The following is a 23,588-nucleotide window of genomic DNA, read 5'->3' on the forward strand; positions in this document are numbered from 1 at the left end:
GGTAAACAATTTGTCATTTTTTAAAAATTTAATTAATTTATATTTATTCTGTTTGTCTTGGTGCTGAGTTGGCAGATAAGTTAGAAGGTAGGTAGGACCCATGCTTTAAATTGATCAACTTGCTTTAAAGATGCTGTTACAATGTCTAATTCATGGCCCATTTTTTCTTTTATTTCTTTTTTAAATAAAGTTTTTATATTTATTATTTATTATTCTTCGACAAATTCCAAGCATCAGATTCCATTATTCTCTCAATTTATTTATCTATTTATTTATAATAAAATATAATCAATACTTATTCTTTCACTTTAGTTTAAGACTTACACTACTAAGTACCACACAAATACTTCATCTCGATCACTTTTATACTAGTTTCGATTGTTTCGTCTTCATTTCTAACCGAATCGATCGATCTCTTATCGATCGGTATGCTTAACACTTTCTTTTAAGTATGTTAAAATCAGTGTTTGTTAAAGATAAGGAAGCAAAATTTGGTGACATTTCATCTTCCTCCATGGCTTAATTAATCCTTAACCATGCTTAGCGCACCTAATACTCAATTAAGCGGGCCACGACTCGCGCGACGCTGTAGTCTGACCTACCTTCTCTGCGATTGGAAGTAACCGTGGGGCCCACGCTCGACGGTGAGCCTGTGCCGCAGCATCGGATTCCAAATCGCGCCGAATGATCTGGAGCGTAGATCCGTCCGCGGGATCAAACTGACGGACGAGATCGATCAATTCGAATCTCCGCCTCGGCTTACCCGGCGGTGGGAACTAATTTCTCGACACAGCTGTCACCTCGGTCGGAGCACCGGGCGGTAACGTCACCGCCACTAGTTGCTCACCTAGTCGCATCTTCGTTAGGTCGTGGGTTGCATCGCGTGCATGGGATCTTCTCCAAGTATCGTTTCAGGAAGTGACGATACCAAGGACGGCCTGAACGACGCTGATTGGCTCTGCAAGGAATTGTTCTTGTTGGCCATCCGCGAGAGTAAGTTAATTACCGACAATAGGGGCAATTTGGTAAATACAAGTCTACTTTTTTCTTTTTTATAATTTAAATCCCGCAGGGGGCTGAGAGGAAACTTCCACAAAGTTTCTTATTCATCCCTTTATTTTTAGAATTATCAATTCGGTCCCTTCACATACCTTTTTGATGGTTTCTGTCGTCCTTCGAATTTGAAAAATGAGGGAGGAATTGATAATTTTCATAAAAGTTTGGGTCTAACTGAAAACCGTTCTGAGAATTTCACTCGTGTAATTATTTTCCAGATATTATAACACTTCGATGCTTCCGTTCGTCTCTCTTTCGTGTTCTCATCTACACTGAGATTGTACGATCTCGCAGCATTGTCGACGATGAGTAGATAGGGTTTGTCTCGGCGCAGGAAATAGCGAGCCTCGGAGGTGAGATCCTGCTAGTTCAGTCTCTTTTGTAGCTTATTTTGTACTTACATTTCTTATATATATGTATGTGTATGTTTCTTCTCGTGGAGATCGGTGTAGCGGTGTTAAATCCGTCATTCAGGATCTGATTTCACTCGTAAACGCGGAAAACTCTGACCTTGCTTCTGTTTTAGTGTGTTTTCTAGGTAGATTTTGTGTTTGCAGTTGATTTGTGGTTAGGCCGGATTTGATTTTTTTTCCTTGTTAAGTATGTTGGATTCGTACTTAAACATATGTGTTTTCCTTTTTTTTTGATGTACTAGAGTGGTTGTGGCAGTGTTATGAAGGAAGTCGAGTTCTTCGATTCCGCATTTTTATTTTGGGAATTTGTTTGGAGGAGTTTGTGCACGCTGTGTTTGTTTGGTTCTTGAGGTATAGTAACTCTGAAAACGTCAAAATGGTAGCTTTTCGTCATTGAAATTTTTGGACTTGGATTCAAAAATCGTTCAACTTTTCAGTGGAGATGGAGGTGCTTGCTGACAGCCACAATGAGGATAGCTCCAGCAGGATTCAGCCGTTGACTTCATCGGGGCAACGGGTGGAGTCTTCAGCCGAAGTCCCCAAAAAATCATCAAAAGTTGTAAAGCCAAGTGGAACGGCCCTGACCTCGAGAACATTTGATACTATTTCTTCCATGAATAAGCGAAAACAAGGAGCTGCACAAAATGATATCAGTTCCAGTAGGTCTAAAGTGACTGCAACAAAGACTGTTGTGAGCTCGAATGTTGCTCCATCACAGAGGAGAAATAGCACAGGAGATGTACTACCAAAACGGCCATCTTCGGCATCAAAATTGAAGGAAAATGGAACAGAAAATGGTAAAAAAATTGTTCCTTCAGTTTCTGATCCTGGGAAGAAAAGTAGCCTTGAAAACAGACGCATGTCACTGCCTGCTACTACAGCACGTTCAGAGACTATAAAATCATCTCCTGTATCTCATTTATCCTCGAAGTCTGACATTTCCAAAACAGATGTTGTGCGGAAGACATCTACCAAACCATCAGTTTCTTCCTCGAGGAGGGTTACCTCTTCAGCAGTGGATGGGTCCATTGGCCACAATAATTTAAGAAAAGTTACTTCTAATACTTCTCCGTCAGCAGCACATTCGCCTTCTTCTACAGGCAACTTTAAGCTGCGCTCAGTGTCTTCATCCGTTGATAGGGGTTCGTCTTCGTCAAGCCGAAAGAAGACTTCAGCTCTAGAGGGTCGGGATTCTCGCTTCATGATGCTTCCACAGGTGGATGTCAAGGCTGGGGATGAATTGGTTAGTGCTGAATATCAGATGGGTTCCGCATTCGCTTTATGGCTGTTTTTGTTTTCTTTTTCTTGATGTACATAGCACAGGGAATTTCTGGATTCACTTAGTTATTCAACACAGCTCATCTCTAATCTTCATGTTGTTGAATTTCAATTTGTTTTCAGCGACTTGACTTACGAGGACACAGAGTAAAAGCTCTAAATGCATTGACTTTGCCACCAAGTCTAGAAGTGAGTAACAATTATGGATGCTTAGGCATTTAGTTACATAGACAATGACTACTCTTTTTGCCATTCTATTTTTAACTCTGAATTTTCTGTTCTAAATATAACTATCTGGATATCATTTCTGTCTTTGCAACCTATAGTTTCTTGTGTATTCTGTTTTCACAGTTCTTCACACTGAATGATGTTCAAAAAACATTACTGTCTATAGAATGGATATATTTCATTTGTAGCATGAGTTTTGTTAGGTTTGTGGGCCAAGAGTTCACCTGGAAATGTTTTTGGCAGATGCAAGAAACTAATTTGTATTGGTTAAAAGTCCAGTTGAATACTTAACCTTCTCAAGTCAGGTTAGGTTTAGGTAGTCCGAATTTTATTTTTAGTGGTAAAATACATACTCTCTTAAGTATAAGCTAAATTCATTGACCCATTACCAGAAGTCTTGTAGGATTGTGCGATTGCCACTGGTCTTATTGATAAAAGTCATCGATCAGATTGTGTTTGAAGGTAAAGAATATGTGGGAGAATAAGAACTTGATTCAAGTTCAGATATTTGGTTGCTAACCAGCTTACTTAATTCTGTGAAAACCTAATCTTTTTTATAGGACTATAATTTGCTCTCATGGTTGAGTAGGACTAAACTTTATCTGGTGAACAAAATGCATGCCAAAGGCCTATTGGTTTTGCAATATTACACCCATGATGGAGGATTGAATTAGAATGCGTAACCTAGAAATGCAAGGGAAAAGCCATATTCCAAACTCATGACCTCTGGAAGGAACTCAGTTTTTTATTTTTATTTTTATTTATTTTTGTTTTAAGTTTTAACAACAAGCACTAAGTACCCTACCCACATCTATCCCTGTTCAAATGAGTCTTTGCTTGTCCTATTTAAGGGATTGAGTTAAGCCAAATTGAGTCTATTAAAGATTTACATCCTTAAGGCTGTATAAATTATGGGTTGTTGGATGAGAAAATGTGCAAAACAGCATTTAATTGAAGCTGATAAAGAGAAAAATAAAGTTCTGCTAATACAGGGACTGTGTATCTTATATATTTCATTCATACTGGCTTGTAAAATTATTGGTCTCCTTGTTGCATGGAGATTCCTTAATCTAAATCCATCACTTAAGGATGAGTCCAGATAAGCATATGGGGATTCTGCACTTTAGGTGGTATAGATTTTGCATCATAATCAGATTTATGAATAAGATTGCAGGGTTCATAAGTTAGTAAAGTTACAGTTCATATTTTTGAAATAAATCCAAGAGCTCCAGTTGAATATTTATGGAAGAATTAGAAGGTTGCAATGATGCGATATATGTGCTTGTTATATGAGGTATTTCTAGAAAATATTGACAAGAAGATTTTACTGGTTTTGAACCAAAATCTTTTGTGACAGAGAATATAGCTCAAGTTTTTGACATTTGTTTACCATGACATGGAGAATAATTAGGATAATTGCAGATCTAAACATGCTTATTTCATTGAGGAAATCAGTGATATAGAAGATTGTATCTATTGAGTGTCTTAGTAACCCACCATTGCTTCCTCTAGAATTGGGATTTGGTACTTGGAAAACAAACCTCTGGATCAAATACACTTAAGAATCACACTGATGTTCATATTCTTGCTATGTTGCGGCAAAACTTGCATTGAGCCCAGTACAAGAATGTGGCTCAAATTAAGTTTTGTGGGTAGGAATTTCAAGGCATTGTTGGTGCATTTGAGCTGGTAAGTCATAAGTGCATGTGTGTAGCACCTATGGAAATGCAGCTTTTGTTGATGGTTGACACATTTTTCAGCTGATACAAATTTGCACAAGGATGGCTCACCTTTTGGCTCATATCTTATATGATCTCTCTCTTGTTATTTTTTATTTTTTTAACTAATAGTTTCTATAATAGGGGATTGAGCCCAATGACATAGGAGGATCCATGTAGTCAATCCCACTTAGTGGAGATAAAGGCTTTTGTTGTTGTTGAACGAATAATCTTCTTTTGTCTGAATAGATACATAACTGTTATCTTTTCATTTTCATTATTCTAATGTTTGATTAAATGATGTAAAGGTATTTTTTGTACCAAATCATATTTGCTAACAGATCCATCATGGCCTTTTTATTATAACATTATTCTTTTAGATTGATCTTAACAAACATAAAATGAAGAAAATCCAAGTTCTCTAACGATTGACTTGTTCTTCATATAATAATATTCCACTTGCAGTTTGTTTACCTTAGGGACAATCTTCTATCATCAGTGGAGGGAATTGAGATATTAAAAAAATTGAAGGTACTAATTTGGAATTTGTCTTTCCATCAATTTGTTTAAATAAAATGAAGCATTTAACTATTTGGCTTGATCTCACATCTTATTGGATTATTATTGAGTGGGTAATTTCCAACTTATAGGTACTTGATCTGAGTTTTAATGATTTCAAAGGGCCTGGTTTTGAGCCACTTGGGAATTGCAAAGGTCTCCAGGTGTGACAATGAGTTCATATGTTGTTTTTCCCATTGAAATTAATACATTGATGTAAGTGGCTTTGTTATTACTTCAGCAACTCTATCTTGCTGGAAATCAAATAGCATCACTTGCTACTCTTCCTCAACTTCCAAATTTGGAGGTATCTAGATATCATCACATTCAATTAATACATGTTATCTCTTCTGGTAATGTGGGGTTGTTATCACTCAAAATAGATGACTTCTTTCCTTCCAGTTTCTTTCTGTTGCTCAAAACAAGTTAAAATCACTTAACATGGCTAGTCAACCTCGACTGCAGGTGAGCTGAGTGTGAGGCTTAAGTGTATCATTTTTCATGTTACAATTCGATCACTGTTTTTTTTCTGTTTCTGATACTTATCCAGGTGTTAGCAGCTAGCAAAAATAAGATATCAACTTTGAAGGGATTTCCATATTTACCTGTTCTTGAGGTGAGGTCTATCCATTGATGTTATATCGCTTCTTTTAGTTATGCTGCTTTCCAGACTGGAATGACTGAAAGATAAAGTAGAAGGTTTCTAAGATTCATCTTAGGACTGCTTACATGAGAATTGTCATTTCTTGTTTGAAAAGAAAACTTTTTTCTGTTTAGAGATGCTGTTTTTCTTTATTTTCACTTACATATTTTATTTTGTTTCATCAAAATGCATTTTTCATTGATGTAGCTACCTCATGGACATTACCTTGTGAAAGTAAAGTTTTGAAGATGGGATTTGAGCCGAACACCTTGCATGGAAATAACTTAAATTTTACCAGTCTTACTAGTTGGCATATCCATTAGTTGTCATCTGTATAGTAATTAGTGACAATGAAGGGATTTTCTTTCTATCACTCAGGAAGTTTAGTAGAAACACCAGCACATTTTGAAAAAGTTATATCCTTGACATATACTTTCAGACAAAAGCTTAGATTTCTGATGAAGTGAATTTATGGTGGTTGGAGTAACAATGGTTTCTTTATATAAGTTTCTGATCAACACTATATTGGATTTTATTACTAGACATTATAAATTTCAATATTTTCTGTTTGTGCAGATTATGATTGTTTTCAAATGTTCAATCAAATTTGTTGCAACACTTAGGATGCATGTGATAGTATATTTCTCATATGTTTGAAACTTTGGATAGGCAATACTTAAGAGTGAGTTAGGTGAAATTTCAAAATGCATTTGCAGCATCTGCGTGTGGAGGAGAATCCTATACTGGAGATGCCTCACTTAGAAGCAGCTTCAATATTGCTCATTGGCCCTACATTAAAGAAGTTCAATGACCGAGGTATTTTGCAAATTTTTTAATCTTAGTACATTGATACATATCTTGCTTGGTATCTTCTTTATCTTATCAGATTAATTAGAATTCCTTATAACATATTGGAAGATGCTCTGTTTGTTTTTGTATTACTCTTACTAGTCTTGCCTCTGGTTTTCTGTTTATTTTTCATTATTTTCTTCAGTTTTGCTGAATGTTAACGTCTTACATTGAATGCTTGCTTGCCATCTTCATCATCTTATTTTCCTTTTTATGGCTTAATTCAATGCTTAAACTAAAATGTAATTAGGCTAGTTGATTCCGCTGGTCACCATCTCTGGTCTTACTAAATTATGCATATTTGCCTTCAGCAGCTGTTTCCATAGAAATTTCTGTAGTAGGTTGTCTGAAAATCTATTAAATTTTTTTTACTTGGGAAAATTCAACTGTTGATGCATGGTTGATCAATGACCTGGTTGGCTATTCATTAACAATGGCTAAATGTTCATAAAGAGTATGACTTGATGTTAATTAATATTAAAGACGAAAATTAATGATCTGTTCTACTTTTCTACATACATTACAGATCTTTCTCTTGAAGAAATAGAAGTTGCAAAGCAATACCCTGCTCGTACAGCTTTGTGCATTAGAGATGGTTGGGAATTTTGCCATCCAGACCTTGCTGATGGTATGAATAATTTTATTTTTAATTTCTTGTTAATACAACTTTGTGAGTCTAACCTTAGTCATTGGTCCTATTTGAGATTATTAAGCAACTTTATTTATTTTGGAAACTTGTTGGATAGTGGAAACTGCAGTTCTAGATATTTTTTTTAAACTATTAATGCTCTTGGACTAGCTTTATTTTGTATGTTTATCCTGGTGCCAAAAGATTTCTTCAAACTGTAGGTGGTGTTTATCTAGTAATATTTGTTTTTGAATTCTTTAAAAACCTTCTCTCTGCCATGTTTGCCTATATTGCTGGTAAGTAGTTTGAAATTCTTAACCAGACACTTGCTGAAAGACTGCTTAAACAATGTTTGTATAACTTTGCTAGCATATTCATGCTTTCCCTTCTGTATAATTTTTTTTCCTTTTGGACAGTATCAACCTTTTCATTCCTAGTGGATAAATCGAAGGATAATCTTCCTCCTGGCTACATACTTAAACAAGCCTCTATTGACCAACCATTTGAAGATGATATCTGCCATTGTCACTTCAAGTTTGCAAACATTAGCTCTGACTCTGAGCTAGCCCTCAAGTATCAGTGGTTCATAGGAGAAAGAACTCTTTCTAACTTTGAGCCTATTGCAGATGCTGTGGGCGAGGTACAAAGCTGATTATTTATGACTTTTAATTCCTTTTCATATGTATTTATCTTGATGTAAACTATTAACATTTGGTGCCTGTAATAATAAGGTATACTGGCCGAAGCATCATGATGTTGGAAAATATTTGAAGGTTGAGTGCACTCCAATTATGAATGGCGTTCAGTACCCTTCTGTTTTCGAAATATCTTCACTTGTTTCCCCTGGTATATCTCCTGTAGTATCACATTTTTGTTTAACTTTTCTCACCCTTCCACTTGAGAAAAGTGGTCCTCTACTTCTATATGTAATGCATGCTAAGAGAGTGTCGTGCTTCTCTGTTGTGATTGAATGGAATTTTGAACCAATTTACTCATGGTTCCAGGTATCATCTATAAAATATCTTACATCTATTCAACTTCATTTGATACTTATTATGCTCTGATATAATTGCAACAAAAGCTCATAACAGAGTAGATTAAAAATATGATACTTGAAAATACGATAAAATTCATCTTTAATAACTAATATATCTAACAATTGAACTAGAATGGTTCAGGCTGTGTCAACTTGTGCTTTTGGCAATTCTATGAGCAATGATTGACTTCCTTTTCACAATCCAATAAAATCCTCTTTACATATCTGTTTTTAATTCTTGAATCCAAGATATAATTGTTATTGCTATATTAAATTTAGCAATGTTTTATAATCTTGTTTCAATGCCACACAACATTGTGTTGCCATGACATCCTCTAATTACATTTCCTTGTCCAGGAACTGGATATCCTAAAGTTTTAAATTTGAGTGTGCATGGTGAGCTTGTGGAGGGAAATGTGATAAGAGGTTCTGCTGAGATTGCATGGTGTGGTGGAACTCCAGGTAAATGTGTGGCAAGGTGAGCAATCTAACTACTATAAAAAAATGGTGTTGCTATAGCACTGATGTTGTTCGGATATTTTTCCTGAACCTTTGAACCTATTGGACAGCTGGTTGAGAAGAAGATGGAATAGCAGTCCAGTAGTTATAGTTGGAGCAGAAGATGAGTATTATAAATTAACAGTAGATGATATTGATTCAATTTTGGTGTTTATGTACACCCCAGTTACTGAAGAAGGTGTCAAGGGAGAACCACAATATGCAATGACAGACTTTATTAAAGCTGGTATTAAATATATCTTACATGTGACTACCATGCCTTGCTCTTTCTCCTGTGTTTTTTATATAGGTTGGCCTGCTAGTATAGAGTGCAATGTTGCTGTGTGGTACATGTGGATACATGTTATTTTGTTTTCCATTTTTGTCTATTGCTTGACTAGATTGAGTCGACCCCACCTAGTGGGATAAGACTTAGTTGTTGTTGCTTGACTAGATTGTGCTGTTGTTATGAATGACAATTCGTGTGGTCGCATATGCATTAATATGCAACACTTTATCAGATCAGATGTACATTGGTCACTAGCAGATTACTCTTTGGTTTGCAATTGGCTTACCTAGGCTGCAACACTTCACATGCATGCTACTGTAATCTTTATTTTTCCAGCCTAACTTATTAATAATAAAATATGTACGAGGAATGTTACTAATCTGCTTTACGGTTGATTTAATTCAAATATAGTCTATCAGCTAGATGATAAGGAATGATTATTTAGTGGTTTGAACTTTGAAAAAGAATAGGTCATACTTGGTTTGGGTTGACACTTGTGAGAGTTGCAGAAGCTTCAAAAACTAATGAGCTCTCTAAATCAAGTAGTAGAAACTCCATATTCACTAATTTGTCATGACTGAAATTAATAGATCACAGTGTTATTCACATGAAGGGAATGGAGAGGAATCCAATGATTATGAGGAATTCAATGATGTCTATATTTATTAACAAGAGTATCAATTCAATATCGTTCTTGAAGTTTCCCCCCCCATCCGGTATACTACATGTTCTGCCAATTGGAAGTGCCATAATCTTAGATACTATTTCCATTTTTTATCCATTATGCCATCAATTATGGATATAGTCGACATTAAATACTTTGTCGATAATGAGTGCACATGCATCAGTATTCATCTACATATGCTGCTTGGCTACTCTTCTTAAAATGTTAGTTGCATGTATGGATTTAAGTAGCTGCTGATATTTTTTTAGGGCTATGAGGGATTCAAAATTCTCATTTGCAGAACTGGCAGTTATATCATAGTTGTCTGATTTTTTGTTATCGATATTCAACATATCTCTCTAGTTCTTTTAAAAGGACAGTCCGGTGCATGAAGCTCCTATTAGTACGGGGTCCTAGAGAAGGGTTGGACCACATTGAGTCTATTGTACAAAGTCTTATCTTGCATTTTGCAAGAGATTGTTTCCGCAACTTGAACCAGTGACCTCAAGGCCATATGGCAACAATTTTATAGTTGTGCCAAGGCTCTCCTTCATCTCTCTAGTTCTTTTATGTTTTAAAAATCTGTAATTCATAATTAGTAAATAACTTAAATATCATTTAGCTTTATGTTTTTCTTGCACTTAATTTTCAAGATGCTTGAAAGGTAAAACACTAATGAACTAAATTCTTTTGCTTGTAGCTGCTCCATCAGTGAAAAATGTGCAGGTTATAGGAGATGCTGTTGAAGGAAATATAATAAAAGGTGTTGGAGAGTATTTTGGTGGTAAAGAAGGTCCAAGCAAGTTCAAGTGGTTGAGAGAGAGCAGAGATTCAAGGTATCACATATTTTGAAATTCAATGCATTCCTGATAAAGCTACATATTATTGCATTCATTCTCATGCATGCATTTTAAAATTGTGGTTTTGAAATAGATGTACTTCATTATAAATCCTAGTACACTAGTTACATTGCTCGTGTAATCTTAATTGCGGCATGTGAATCTGATTATTCTAGGTTAACAAGTCTGATTGCCTATTTTTAGTATTTGCAAGAAAATTTTCTTCAACTATGCAATGATTATATGGCGTTGCTTTTGGCTTGACTTGGGCAGTATTCGTGAACTTGCATCATCTGGTACCAATGAGTATATTGTAACCAAAGAAGATATTGGAAGAAGACTCTTGTTTGTTTATATTCCCATTAATTTTGAAGGTAAATTCCTGAATTGTTTTTCTGGCATCTTATTTATTCTTCTAAATTATGATTCTCTACATAGTCTTACTGATTTGTCTTCTTTATCTTTTAGGTCAGGAAGGAACATCAGCATCTTCCATAACAGAGATTGTTAAGCAAGGTACATGATAAGCTTCATTGTTTCTAAACACTTAAACAGCATACTTTATATTAGTATCAATTTTCCCTATAAACTTACCTTTCTTTTGCAGCACCTCCAAGGGTAACCAATTTGAAGATTGTTGGAGATCTTAGAGAAGGGAACAAGGTGACTGTTACCGCCGCTGTTACTGGGGGAACTGAGGGATCTAGCAGAGTCCAGTGGTTTAAAACAACCTTCCCGAAGTTGGAAGGTGAAAATGGTCTTGAACCACTTAGTGCTTCTAAAATTCCAAAGGTGAGGTTTTTCCCAATTGCTGATATCTATTGCTGGTGAATGGTTTTTTCTTCTCTTGCTCAAATCATGCCGTCAGTTTGTCTACGAAGATTCATCAGTTTGCTTTCACAGGCATTTCGTATTTCACTTAGTGCTGCTGGTCATTACCTTGTTGTAAAATTTACTCCTATGTCTCCTGATGGTGAAGCCGGTGAACCAGCATATGCCATATCTGAAAAAGTTGTTGAGAGTAAGTCGCATGGTTTATATGATAGCTTTATTTTCTTAAATAATTTATTAGCTAAAGCCAAACCTTAATGTCTGTTAGCATCTGCATGCATCTGTCCTTTTGTGACAGCATTGGCATTCATGTTTGGTCAGTGAGGTTCTTTAGTGTATACATAACATATACGGGTCTGGTGGCTAATTGCTAGTTGTATTGTACCTATCCATGCCAATCATGGTAAGATTGTTGGTCCCACATAAGGCTAATAGCTTACTTGGAAATACAATTACATCATGTTACCATTCTTTTAAGATGCAAGTTCTTGGCTTTTATTACTGCAATGTCGAAATTATTTTTAATTGTAACTAAGAATTGAAGGAGATTAAGAGACAGTGGAATAAGTAGGTTTGAGTCTAAAAATCCTTTAGAAGGGTTTTCTGCCTCAATTGAGATCGAAACTTTTATATACCTAGTGATGGACTACCCAATAGCAGCACAAGTGCTGATACTGCTGGAAGCAATAACAGCTTCATTTGCAAGTTATAACTGCTTCTAACTCCAGTTAAAGCAGATCATATCATAAGCTACCTTTGATTTTAACTAATGTATTGAATGTTTGGATTTTCCTTTTTAAAGAAGTGTAAGATTGGAGAGAATTTGGAAGGTAAAAACATCCATTATATATATATTTTTGACAATGCAACATCAATTTGCATCTGTCTTCTACCATACAGTTCACTTATGCCAGGTAAATACTATACAAAGCTTGTTCCTGGTTGTCAACCAATCTATTGGAAGTCAATTTCATCCTCTAGAAATGCTCATCAGAGACCTAAATGAACTTTTTCTGTGACTATCATGGTGGGAGTTAATTTGTTTAATGGCATGGGCGAGATGTGTTTTTCCACTCTAGACTGAAATCGAAACTAAATGGACACATGGAGAGGCCCTAACTAAAACCAATTAGGTTCAGATTTAAACCTAAATTCACTCAGATTTGAATTTAGGTTGGCACATCCAGCCCATGCCAATTCGTGTTCAGTGTTGGCACAATATGATACTGAGATGGTACCATTCTGGATTGATACTGAGGTTAAAACTATCAAAATTGCTAAGTCTTGTGTTGTGGGTTCAGTTTCACATGGGTATTTAGATTTATGATTTTATCATTTCCTATATATGCGAGAATTATTTGTCTTTTCAATAAGATGCAATATCTATCCTTATTTTTTACAATTGAAACCCAAATTTTAAACCTTTCTAAGCGGTGTCTACTCTGTAATATTGATACAACACTGGATGCATGCTGTGATAATTAGTATTGAATCAACCATTTCCAGTAATGAGTGTTTAAATCTGTTACATTTTTTTCTGTTTATTTAGTATCTCTGTACGTTTAGAAAACAACCTCAAGTGCTGGCTTGCTTTTTGACGTGATGCATTTGTGTTGAAGAACATTGAACCATGTTGCATGATTTGGATCTACTGTAACATGGAGCTCAGTGTTTCTTGCTCTGATTGCAGAAACATTAACGCAGTGTAGATTTGTGTAATCAACATTATTTTTTTTATCATGTCTTCCTCAATCTTTTGTGATTTCATGCTTCATCATGGTAGATAATTGAGTTTATGATTTTGTTGTAGCTCTTCCACCAAGTCTAAATTTTCTGTCACTCACTGGTAACTTCTCTGAGGGTGAGATAGTGACAGCATCATATGGTTATATTGGAGGACATGAGGGGAAAAGCATGTACAGTTGGTATCTTCATGAAGTATGCCTTTGCTTTTTCTTCTTTTAATGTTTTAAGTGCCTGGATATTTATTTGCTTATATTCTGAATTAGAGTCAGTTTAGTCTCACCTATTATATATAGCATTGCGTTCAGCAGCTAAAATTTCTATATTTTTATTGGCTTATTCTTTATTTTTATTTTGAACCCTTGCAGAATGAAACTAAGAATGGTTTGCTAATACCAGAAGCATCAGGACAACTTCAGTATCGGATTGCAAAGAATGCTATTGGAAAATTTATTTCTTTTAAATGTACACCTGTCAGGGATGATGGTATCATTGGAGAGCCACGGACTTTCCTCGGGCAAGAAAGAGTTCAACCAGGTGCATGGATTTCCTTTGTTTCTTGGAATATTTTACTTAATTGATGTGTTATGTTTTGTTGAAAACATTCGACTTGAAATCCCATTATTTGGGACAATGAATGGATATGTTATGTCCACTACTAAACCTTGAAGGAGAGCAAGTGTGCAAATATATATGCTGTCACAGAATGATGAATTTAAGGATAAAAATGTTTACTTGATCGGATTCATAGCAGTTAATTTCATTAGGCAATACTTAGCAGCTGTGGATATTCTAACAATTATTTCCTTGCTTGCTACAAATTACAAAGAGATATTTATTGAACTGAGAAAGCTATAACAATAAATGCTATAAGCCAGGATTCTAAAACTGTTTAATTCATAGGTAGTCCACAAGTGCTTTCTCTGAAAATAAGTGGTGAGGCTATTGAAGGAACGACATTGGTTGCTGAGAAAAAATATTGGGGCGGAGAAGAAGGGGATTCTGTAATACAATGGTTCCTGGTCAGTGGATGGCTTTATACATTTTAGCGATATAGCTTTCTCTTGGGACTTCTTTTCTCTTTGTGGTTTAAATATTGACTTTCACCTCTTACATTTTATTAAGTTGCTAATCAATTTGCAGACTAGTCCTGATGGAACGAAAAATGTAATTGAAGGTGCTACAACTTCGTCATATACACTGACAGTCAGGGATATTGGTTTACTTGTATCTGTTTCCTGCGAACCTGTTAGAAGTGATTTGGCTCATGGCCCTATTGTTACTTCAGAATATGTTGGTCCTGTTGTCCCTGGTATGTTTATTCTTGAAAATAGCAAATATGTATTGTTTTGCTAGATGTTTTTCGACATACTCAAATTTACATATAGCAAGGAAAGAAGTAATTCAACTTACATTGACACATTATTCTCTTACTCTTTCATACCTTGTATGAACCTTGAGATTGGAACAATCAACCTAATTGGCTTTGCTACATTATGGGGATGCTTGTTTCTTGTTCTCAGAATATTCCAGACATCATTAGATTTATTTTGCAGGTCCTCCATCTTGTCGATCACTGGAGTTTGTTGGGTCAATGATTGAAGGAGGCTGCGTAAGATTCATTGCTGAATATACTGGAGGGTGCGACCATTTCTTTTATTTCCATTTGACTTAAAAGCAGTTCCCTTTGGTGATAAGTTTCTTCTTTGTTTGCAGTGAAAGAGGAAATTGCATCCATGAATGGTTTAGGTTGAAAAATACTAGCATGAAAGATAAAATTGATGTAGATGGTGGGTTGCTAAGAATTCCAAGGCACAGTCAACATCACCTAAAATTTCTTAAAGCTTCGGGCTTTGACTAATCTATGAAATCAAATTTTGTTTCTACAGATTATCTGGATTTAAGTATTGCTGATGTTGGTGCACTGATTGAGCTTGTCTATACACCTGTAAGGGCAGATGGACAAATTGGGTCTCCAAGGAGCATCATTTCAGATATTATAGTTCCCGGCAAGTATTAAATTATATATAGATTGCACTAATTCAAGAACAGGCATCAACTTTGAAAGTTACAATTTGCTGGTACATTTAATCAAGTCTGTTTATACTAATCCATGCCAGCTCATGGTATGGCTCAAGATGTATCATATTCATTACAAACTGCCCTTTCCCTTTTATCCCTAAAGGCCTATTTACTGATGAAGTTTTAAGTTTAAATTGAATGAATTAGAACAGAAATGAGGTCAAATTGCCATGGGTAGTGGATAATTTACTTTATTGTAACAGGCTTTCTAATGGTAACTAATTTCTAGAAATCTGTCCTGTTGTCAGTTGATAGTGAATGACAGTCAAATGTTCAAGCTAATAATTTTTAAGGTTGTTTTAGATTTATTGGCTTTTAAAAACTTGTACTGTGGGTGAAATTGTTAGTTCTTTTGCCACACTTGGATCATCATGATGTAAGCTGAATCACTCGTGCTCAACTCAAATGAGCACTTACTAGCACAATGTTGGCTAGAGGTTCCATATACTGATTTGTCTTAATTTTAAGTTGGGTTATTGTTACCCTGTTAGAATAATTATTGGAAAATTAGTCCCATATGGACTAGCTTATCTCTTGTATTGTTAGAGTATAAAGGTGCAGCATAACACCATCTGTTTAATGACAACAATTTTCTTCTCTCCTTTCAGTGTGATACTTCCCCTGGCTGTTCTACAGACATTTCTTGTGGGTGTCCTTGATTGAGAGAATAGGGAGCTAAAATTTTAACATCTTAGAGTTTTTTTTAGTTTGGATATCACCCACTAAGACCTTGTGACGTGTAAAAATTCTTACTTTATAATGTGTTCATTTCATCTATTCATTTCCTCAGTTCAAGGGGATAATTGATTGGCTAAACCATGTCAAGTTATCTGTGTCTTGTATTTCTCATCCTCTTCTACTTTCTGGTTGGTATCTTCATCTCTCCAAGCATCCCATGTCCTTTGAAGATGCTATAAGACTTGCATTTTCTTTTATTTTTTTGCAGTATCCATGAAATAAAATTCTTGTAATTGGCTTATGGTGTCTTCTTGTTTCTTTTGTACAGCGGATCCTAAAGGCATTGAGCTTGTCTTGCCAAGCTGTTGTGAGGATAAGGAAGTTATTCCTCTGAAATCATACTATGGTGGGATTGAAGGAACTGGGAAGTATATTTGGTACAGAACTAAAGAGAAAATAGACAAATCAGAATTTGTGAATAAGGCTGCAATTTCTGATGGTGCATTGGTTGTTGGAGAAGCTTTGTGAGTCCTGCTTTAGACAATATTCTTCACTTCTCTCAAAGATATGTTGCAACAATTACAATTAACTAAATCTTTAAAATGTGGAACTAGAACATATACGCCCTCACTTGAAGATGTAGATTCCTATTTGGCCCTATACTGGGTGCCTACACGAGCAGATGGCAAACTGGGTGATCCAGTTGTTGCATTTAGCAGCCACCCTGTCATGGCAGGTATCCTTATCTAAATTATGCTATTGTGTTTTCTTCTATGACTGCGCCTCTTATTTGAGTCTTCATTCCATATTTGAAACTGATGATATATGCAGCTCACCCATCTGTTTCGGAAGTATGTATAAAAAAACTTAGTTTGGGTGTATATGCCGGTGAGGGAAAATATTACGGTGGATATGAGGGATCAAGCCTGTATAGTTGGTATAGAGAAACTAAAGGAGATATAGTTCTTATCAATGGGGCTAATTCCACCACATATGAGGTTACAGATTCAGATTATACTTGCCGTCTGTTATTTGGGTACGTTTTTATTGTTTTTTCTTTGTAGGAATTTCATATGGTGTTATTAACTTGTATCCTGAACTTGAGAGGCTTAATATCGCTTGTACTATTCTATGTTTTTCCAATTTAGTAGTCTTGAACTTATGAACTGCTTGTGGTCCTCGGTGGTTGCAAAATCTATTCATGACATATGTTTAGTGTCTTGAAAAATTGGAATACATTTGTGCCTTTTTAATATATGATGATAGGAACCTTACTATCTAATCATTCCATCAATTTTATTAGGTGCAACTAAGTGCATGTCCCTTTTGTAAACGCTTCTGGTGGCAAACTGGTGGCATGATCAACATAGTAATCTGTGCAAGCATTTTTCTTTTTTCCGTATTGCATTTGGTTGTTTATTGTTCCTCAATTGTGATCGCATAGTAGATAGCTGAAACTTCTTCTTTTGGCACTTGTGGAAATTGAAACTAATGGTACTATATATGTATATTTGTCAAAATATGTTCATTGAAGGTGACTAATTTGAACTGAGTGAATTGGGTATATAAATTGCTCGTAGTCTAGTTGACTTATTTGTAAAAAGGTATGAGCCAAGATTATCAGTTGATGATTCATAAAGACGGGTCTTTATGATGTGTCAAAAAATCATTTGTTCTGGCCAGGGTGTATAAATCAGGTTATAGCATTTTGTTCTTATAGTTCATGCTAGAAATTGAAAGCATGCAATGAACTTGTTTGAGAATAGTGGGGAAAAAATCTAATATATTTAGCAGCAGTTCAGTTTTTTACATTGAGTGTGTTCTCCATTTTACCTTAGTGGAGTACTCCAGGAATAGACAATCTGATCTTTGAATATTGATCCTAAAAAGTTGCTTGGCAGCTATACTCCTGTTCGGTCTGATGCACTTGTGGGAGAGCTCAAGCTATCAGAACCCTCTGATATTATTCTTCCAGGTATGTTATGTCATGTCCATGGTGCAAATACAGTTTCCAACTATTTAGTGAATTCATATGCTGTGCTGGCTTCCCAATCAATTCTCATTATTCAAACCATGTATCCCAACTATTTAGTGTCCCTGCATGGACCCTTATCTCTCCATTAAACTCTACTAGTGATTCACATCATTGACAAGTGACCATCTAGCCATATGACAAATACAGTTCAGAACCATGCTCATGGTACACTTTTTTACTACTTGGCTAGTACTAACACAATGCCGAATCTTTTTCTTTTTAGGCTCACAACTTGGGATGTTATCAATATTCTTCTTCACTTTCCAAGAAATGAACTTCGAAAATGAAGGAGTTGGTGTACCATAACATGAATTTCCGTTTTTGTGATATCATGGTTATAGCTGTACAATTGTGAAATAAACATAATCTTTTCGCATATAAAATTTTCTATTTTATTGGCTTCAAAGTTGTATTAAGTTTTCAATTTGCTGAATATTGGTAATGTTGCTATCAGCCTTCCATTTGCCCAAGGAGGTTAAGTTGCTCAATAAGCATTCTATTTGCAGATTTATGGTTTGACATCTCATCATGGTCAAGAGATATTAAAATGAAACTATGAACCAAATTGCCAGAGAGTGCAAGCCAAAATGTATGGGCTTTGCATGAACAATCATATTGTGGATGGTTAATGACCTGCAATCAGTCTATGCTTGTTTATAGGTTGATCTAATAGTTGCCAAAGCTAGACCTGTTTGGGAAGCACCCAGTATATGGTATGGTATAAGTTAACCATGTTGTTGACTTAAATGTAAATCATAGATTGAAATTGTTGTAATTTTATAAAAAAAAAATTGCTGCTTCTGTCATCTTATTCTACAGTTAGCTTTGATTGGTCTATTTTAAGCCTCCATATTATATTCTTGTGGATTCTATCTCAACCTATGTGGGTTTTTGATATGCCAGAGGTTTTATCCCATGCAGCTTGTAGTTGTTTAGATATATTTGATCCCTTTGCTTAATCATAATATGCTGTGCATCAGCTTCACTTTTGTTTGTTTTAAAGTTACCTTCTGAGGCATCTTTCCATTTCATATCAGGTTTCAAATGGAAAGTGCACTATTGTCCTTGTTTTATTAAATTTGTATTATGTTTAGGACATGCAAAACTTAAATTGTTTCTATTCCGATATTTTAATGCTGATTGTATGCTCATCTTCAACTATTAATAAACACATTATTTCTTTCTGGTAGAGGAACCAAAAATTGAGGCACTTTGTTTTAGAGGGAAAGAAGTTGAAGGAGAAACACTTACAGCTGTTGAAGCAATTCCTAAAAGTGACATTCAGCATCATATCTGGAACAAGTACAAGAAAGAGATTAAATATCAATGGTATAATTCCAGTTCAAATTATTTGCATTTTACAAATTGATCCACAAGATTGTTAACTAATAACTTGATAACAGGTTTTATTCAAATGGAGATAAAGAGCAGAAGTCCTTTGAACCACTTGTATCTCAAGTGTCTTGCTCGTATAAGGTGCGGTTTGAGGATATAGGCCGAAGTTTGAAATGTGAATGCACCATCACAGATGTGTTTGGAAGAACAAGCAATACTGTTTCAGCACAAACGTCTTCTATATCACCAGGTGTCTTTTTTACTCTTGGCATTTATTAAAACTGACAGAAAAATTGCCTTCAAATTTGATATGCATATATATTGTGCTGCCTTTGACCTTGCACTATTAAAGTGATTGCTTGTAGCTCGTATGCCATGATTTCAGCTTTGATGCTAAGTGATCTGGGAATAGTACCTCAGATGGCAAATAAATTTCTGAGATGAGTCAATTTATATATTTTCATTAACCCATAGTTTTGCTCAATTGTATTTCATACTTGTTTTAAGCACTGTCTGGAAAAAATATTATTCTTTTATTGGCAGATTTATTACTATTTAGAGTTTGAATATGGCATTCAAAAAACTCTTGACCATCCTCCAATTCCTCATTTTAACTAAATTTATTTCAACAAAATGAAATAATGTTATGTCTGCTACATGAACACTACTTTGCTGTTTCTAGGGATACCCAAGATTGATAAGCTGGAAATTGAAGGAAGAGGCTTTCACACAAATTTATATGCTGTTCGAGGTATATATAGTGGGGGTAAAGAAGGCAAGAGCAGAATCCAGTGGCTTAGATCAATGGTTGGAAGTCCTGATTTAATCTCCATACCAGGTAAACCAAATATACTTAAGAAAATAATTGAGTTCCCTCTTTTCAACGATCTGTTTGTTTCATTGAAAATTATTTTTTATGAAACATAACTTCTGTTTATTATGTTGTATTTGGTCAATGGAAAATGTTAGGAAGAGAACATCTTTAGCCAAGTGAAATTTTTGCACTAATATTTTTCAAAAGGAATCTTAAATTATTTGACTATTGTGAGTTTTTTTGTCATTTGATTTGGTTCAACCAATAATGATTTGAATCGTCCAGTTACAGAATTGTTGAATATTCAATTTGGCTCGACCAGCTACTCAATCAGTTGTGTGAAAAATGTCTACAAACTTTATATATCTCGAATTGTTCAGGATTAAGTGTTTATGGGATTTTTCAAAGTTGTTTCCCTCTGTGAAAGACGAGTACTATGTTTATTCTTCTTAGTTTAAGAGAAGATTATGGAGTATTGGTCCTTATTTTGTGACATTCCTGTGCAAGCATAGCAGTAGGTGTTGTTTGCAATGCTGCTGAAATATTCTTTATTTTTATTTTAGTTTTTCTTAAATCATCTTTTTCATATGAGCATCCCTCAATACAGGGGAGACAAGTAGGATGTACGAGGCCAATGTTGATGATGTAGGATACAGGCTTGTAGCAGTTTATACCCCAGTAAGGGAAGACGGGGTCGAGGGACAACCTGTTTCAGCATCAACAGATCCAATTTCAGTTGGTATGCCTTGTCCAGTTCAATAGAAACATCTTTTTATTTGCATTTGCCCATACTAACTAGTGTCAATTACAGTTAATCTCTCAGTATGTCAATTATGCATTTGCTATTTAAATTATTTTATTGCTCATACTTTGATTACTAACATGCCGATATGGTTAGTTGCTCAACATGTCCATTTTGCAATTGTCGTTTGCATTTCTCGTATTGAGTATAAATGACTTGGAGATTGTTCAAGTAATGACCAGTAGTGGAAACTTTGATCCTTACTATCGTCACTACTTTTCATCATTTACTAATACACATTCACCAAATTGTCTCTAAAAGAAGATCTACTGTATTACTGCTACTATGATGTCCAAACACAATGATGAAAAATACGCAATTAAATAAAGGAATCATGCTCCTAAAGTCCCTATCACTTGTGTATGGATAGCTGTTTACTTCTTTCTTATCTTTGTCTATGTTTCTCGAGGGTTGAAGGAACAAAATTTCAAATGGACCATACTCTTATTAGGTAATCCGGTCATGTGAAAGATGGATGAGACAAATGATAATGTACTTTTAGCTGTAGACCAACTACTGTGACTTGCAAGTTGATCTCCCAATGAACTGAAAATGATTTGCTCTCTTATGCCTGTGACGTTAATGATAAGTTAACACAAATGGAAAATATGTAGGTGATTGTTTATCATGGCGAATTGAGAAAATATCTGAGGTAGGTGCAGAAATAATTGGAGATGAATTGGGAAGGAATCAGACCAAATTGGATATGAGGATCAGAGTGAATCTGGTAGGAGATTGAAAAAATAATATCCTTTGATCATTGTGGAGGTTGAACCTTTCTTTACATGCAATTATTGTTCGTGGGACACTGGACGAGTCTTGTTTCTAACACCCAGCATCGAACTTCTGTATTCTATACACGAACCCACCGATATTATCTTAATCTTTTAATATGCAAAGCAACAACGATAAGCGCTTCTTCTGGGAATGACATGAGTGTTCAATTCTGTCCAAGTTGCTATTCTCATCATATGCTGAAATAAACTCTTTTTCCATTTGCAGAGCCTGATATTTATAAAGAAGTGAAGCAGAAACTAGAACTAGGATCTGTGAAATTTGAGGTACTGAGTTTCACTCCTGAAAATTCCGTCTTATTTTCCTCAATCTTTTTCTCGATTAATATGTACCATGAAATCATTTGGCACAATAGCAGATTGAGTTTTGAATTATTGTTCATAACAATTAACTAAGCAATGGCTAAACATGAGAAAACACTGCAAGAGGTCTTTCTTGGTTCATTTCCATGATGTGATTAACGATACTACTCAAGGAGTCATGGTTGTTTATAGCATAACTTCAAGTATGTCAGTAAAAATTTTAGATTTGTTTTCGGAGAAGTGATAAAAAAGGCAAATCTTTTGAAAAAATAATTCTACATGTTAAAGGCATCTCAAACAACTTTCGAGTACTGCAATTCGCACATCATACTAAATTATTTTGTGGCAATGATTTTTTTACATATCAATAATTTTCGATTGTTGTAAGTATACGTTTCCTCGTCATAGCAAGCTTGGCCTAGTTTCGATTACGAATCTGTTTTGTGGGCATTTTGCTTTGTTTGAAGTTGACGTGCTTCCTGTCTACTCAAAACAGGTACTTTGTGAGAAAGACAGGTCTTCAAAGGAGGTAATTGCTCACTTCGAAATCCCTACTAATGATCATCTTCCTCAGCTAATTGTTCTTTCATCAAATTGTCACTCTCACAGGCTCCAGGTGCAGGAAATCTTGAAAGAAGAATTCTAGAAGTTAACAGAAAAAGGGTCAAAGTTGTTAAACCTGGTTCTAAGACTTCGTTTCCAAATACCGAAATTCGCGGAACCTATGCCCCTCCTTTTCATGTAAGTCCTCAGCAGCAAGGTCGATGGCATGTTATAACAATGCTCGTGCAAACTCATCGACATGTTTCTTGATCTTCAGTATTTTCGATCTTTAATTAACGATACAAAGGAACACTACTTTCTCTAGAACTGATAATTGACCGTATAGTAAATTATGCAAATGATGAACACACTTCTGTTTATGGTTAACAATCTCATTGTTCTTTTGCAGGTTGAGCTATACCGGAACGACCCGCACCGATTCAAGATTGTAGTCGACAGCGACAATGAAATGGATCTGATGGTACAAACTAAGCACGCGTGTGACATCATTGTACTCGTGATAAGAGGCTTCGCCCAGCGATTCAACAGCACTTCCCTCAATTCACTTCTGAAGATAGAAACTTGATTCTTGTGTCCTCAAACTAATTTCATCGTACAGTGGTGATCTTGTTTCCGAAGGTTGTTGTGGCTCGTGAGCATCCATTGGCATTGCGACTTTGATCTTGTGTATGATCGATCGATTTGCCTGTGGATGCTTCGATCCAAAGGATGTGTTTTCTTTAGCAAGAACTTGCTTTGTGCAGATTATGATTTGTAGCTTTTGGCGATGATGTGTGTATATAGAATGTCTTAACAATGGAAGATCATGCTTGTGAAGATTTGAAGTGAACTCTGTCCATTCGAAAACTATAACTAGTTTCATATTGGTTATGCATCGATCAACTTAATGTAAGGTATCTGACTTTTTTCA

At 35.4% G+C, this 23,588-nt stretch overlaps 1 protein-coding gene across 2 annotated transcripts; it reads left to right on the top strand.

Moving 5' to 3' along the window:
• The first annotated feature begins 1,329 nt into the window (after nt 1–1,329).
• On the top strand, nt 1,330–23,530 carry LOC141830651 (187-kDa microtubule-associated protein AIR9). Of its 2 annotated transcripts, none has more exons than XM_074718067.1 (38): nt 1,330–1,409; nt 1,907–2,712; nt 2,871–2,936; nt 5,159–5,224; nt 5,344–5,415; nt 5,493–5,558; nt 5,654–5,716; nt 5,802–5,867; nt 6,611–6,710; nt 7,270–7,371; nt 7,788–8,011; nt 8,103–8,217; nt 8,765–8,885; nt 8,977–9,152; nt 10,559–10,694; nt 10,971–11,071; nt 11,166–11,213; nt 11,305–11,489; nt 11,601–11,718; nt 13,339–13,466; nt 13,640–13,808; nt 14,175–14,293; nt 14,415–14,583; nt 14,828–14,912; nt 14,988–15,061; nt 15,161–15,280; nt 16,360–16,555; nt 16,646–16,767; nt 16,863–17,067; nt 17,933–18,006; nt 19,257–19,395; nt 19,470–19,651; nt 20,084–20,239; nt 20,823–20,954; nt 22,020–22,078; nt 22,611–22,643; nt 22,724–22,855; nt 23,067–23,530. In XM_074718067.1, exons 2-38 carry the CDS (start codon nt 1,912–1,914, stop codon nt 23,241–23,243), a joined length of 5,097 nt encoding a protein of 1,698 aa, XP_074574168.1. In that variant the 5' UTR covers nt 1,330–1,409; nt 1,907–1,911; the 3' UTR covers nt 23,244–23,530. The 2 variants fall into 2 exon arrangements, with proteins under 2 accessions (XP_074574168.1, XP_074574169.1); XM_074718068.1 differs by lacking the exon at nt 1,330–1,409 and adding an exon at nt 1,716–1,820.
• Nucleotides 23,531–23,588: the final 58 nt, after the last annotated feature.

Source organism: Curcuma longa, chromosome 6 (genome assembly GCF_044706935.1).
Source record: "Curcuma longa cultivar G26 ecotype Majalengka, Jawa Barat chromosome 6, ITB_CL_G26_1.1, whole genome shotgun sequence".
Taxonomy (NCBI): Eukaryota; Viridiplantae; Streptophyta; class Magnoliopsida; order Zingiberales; family Zingiberaceae; genus Curcuma; species Curcuma longa.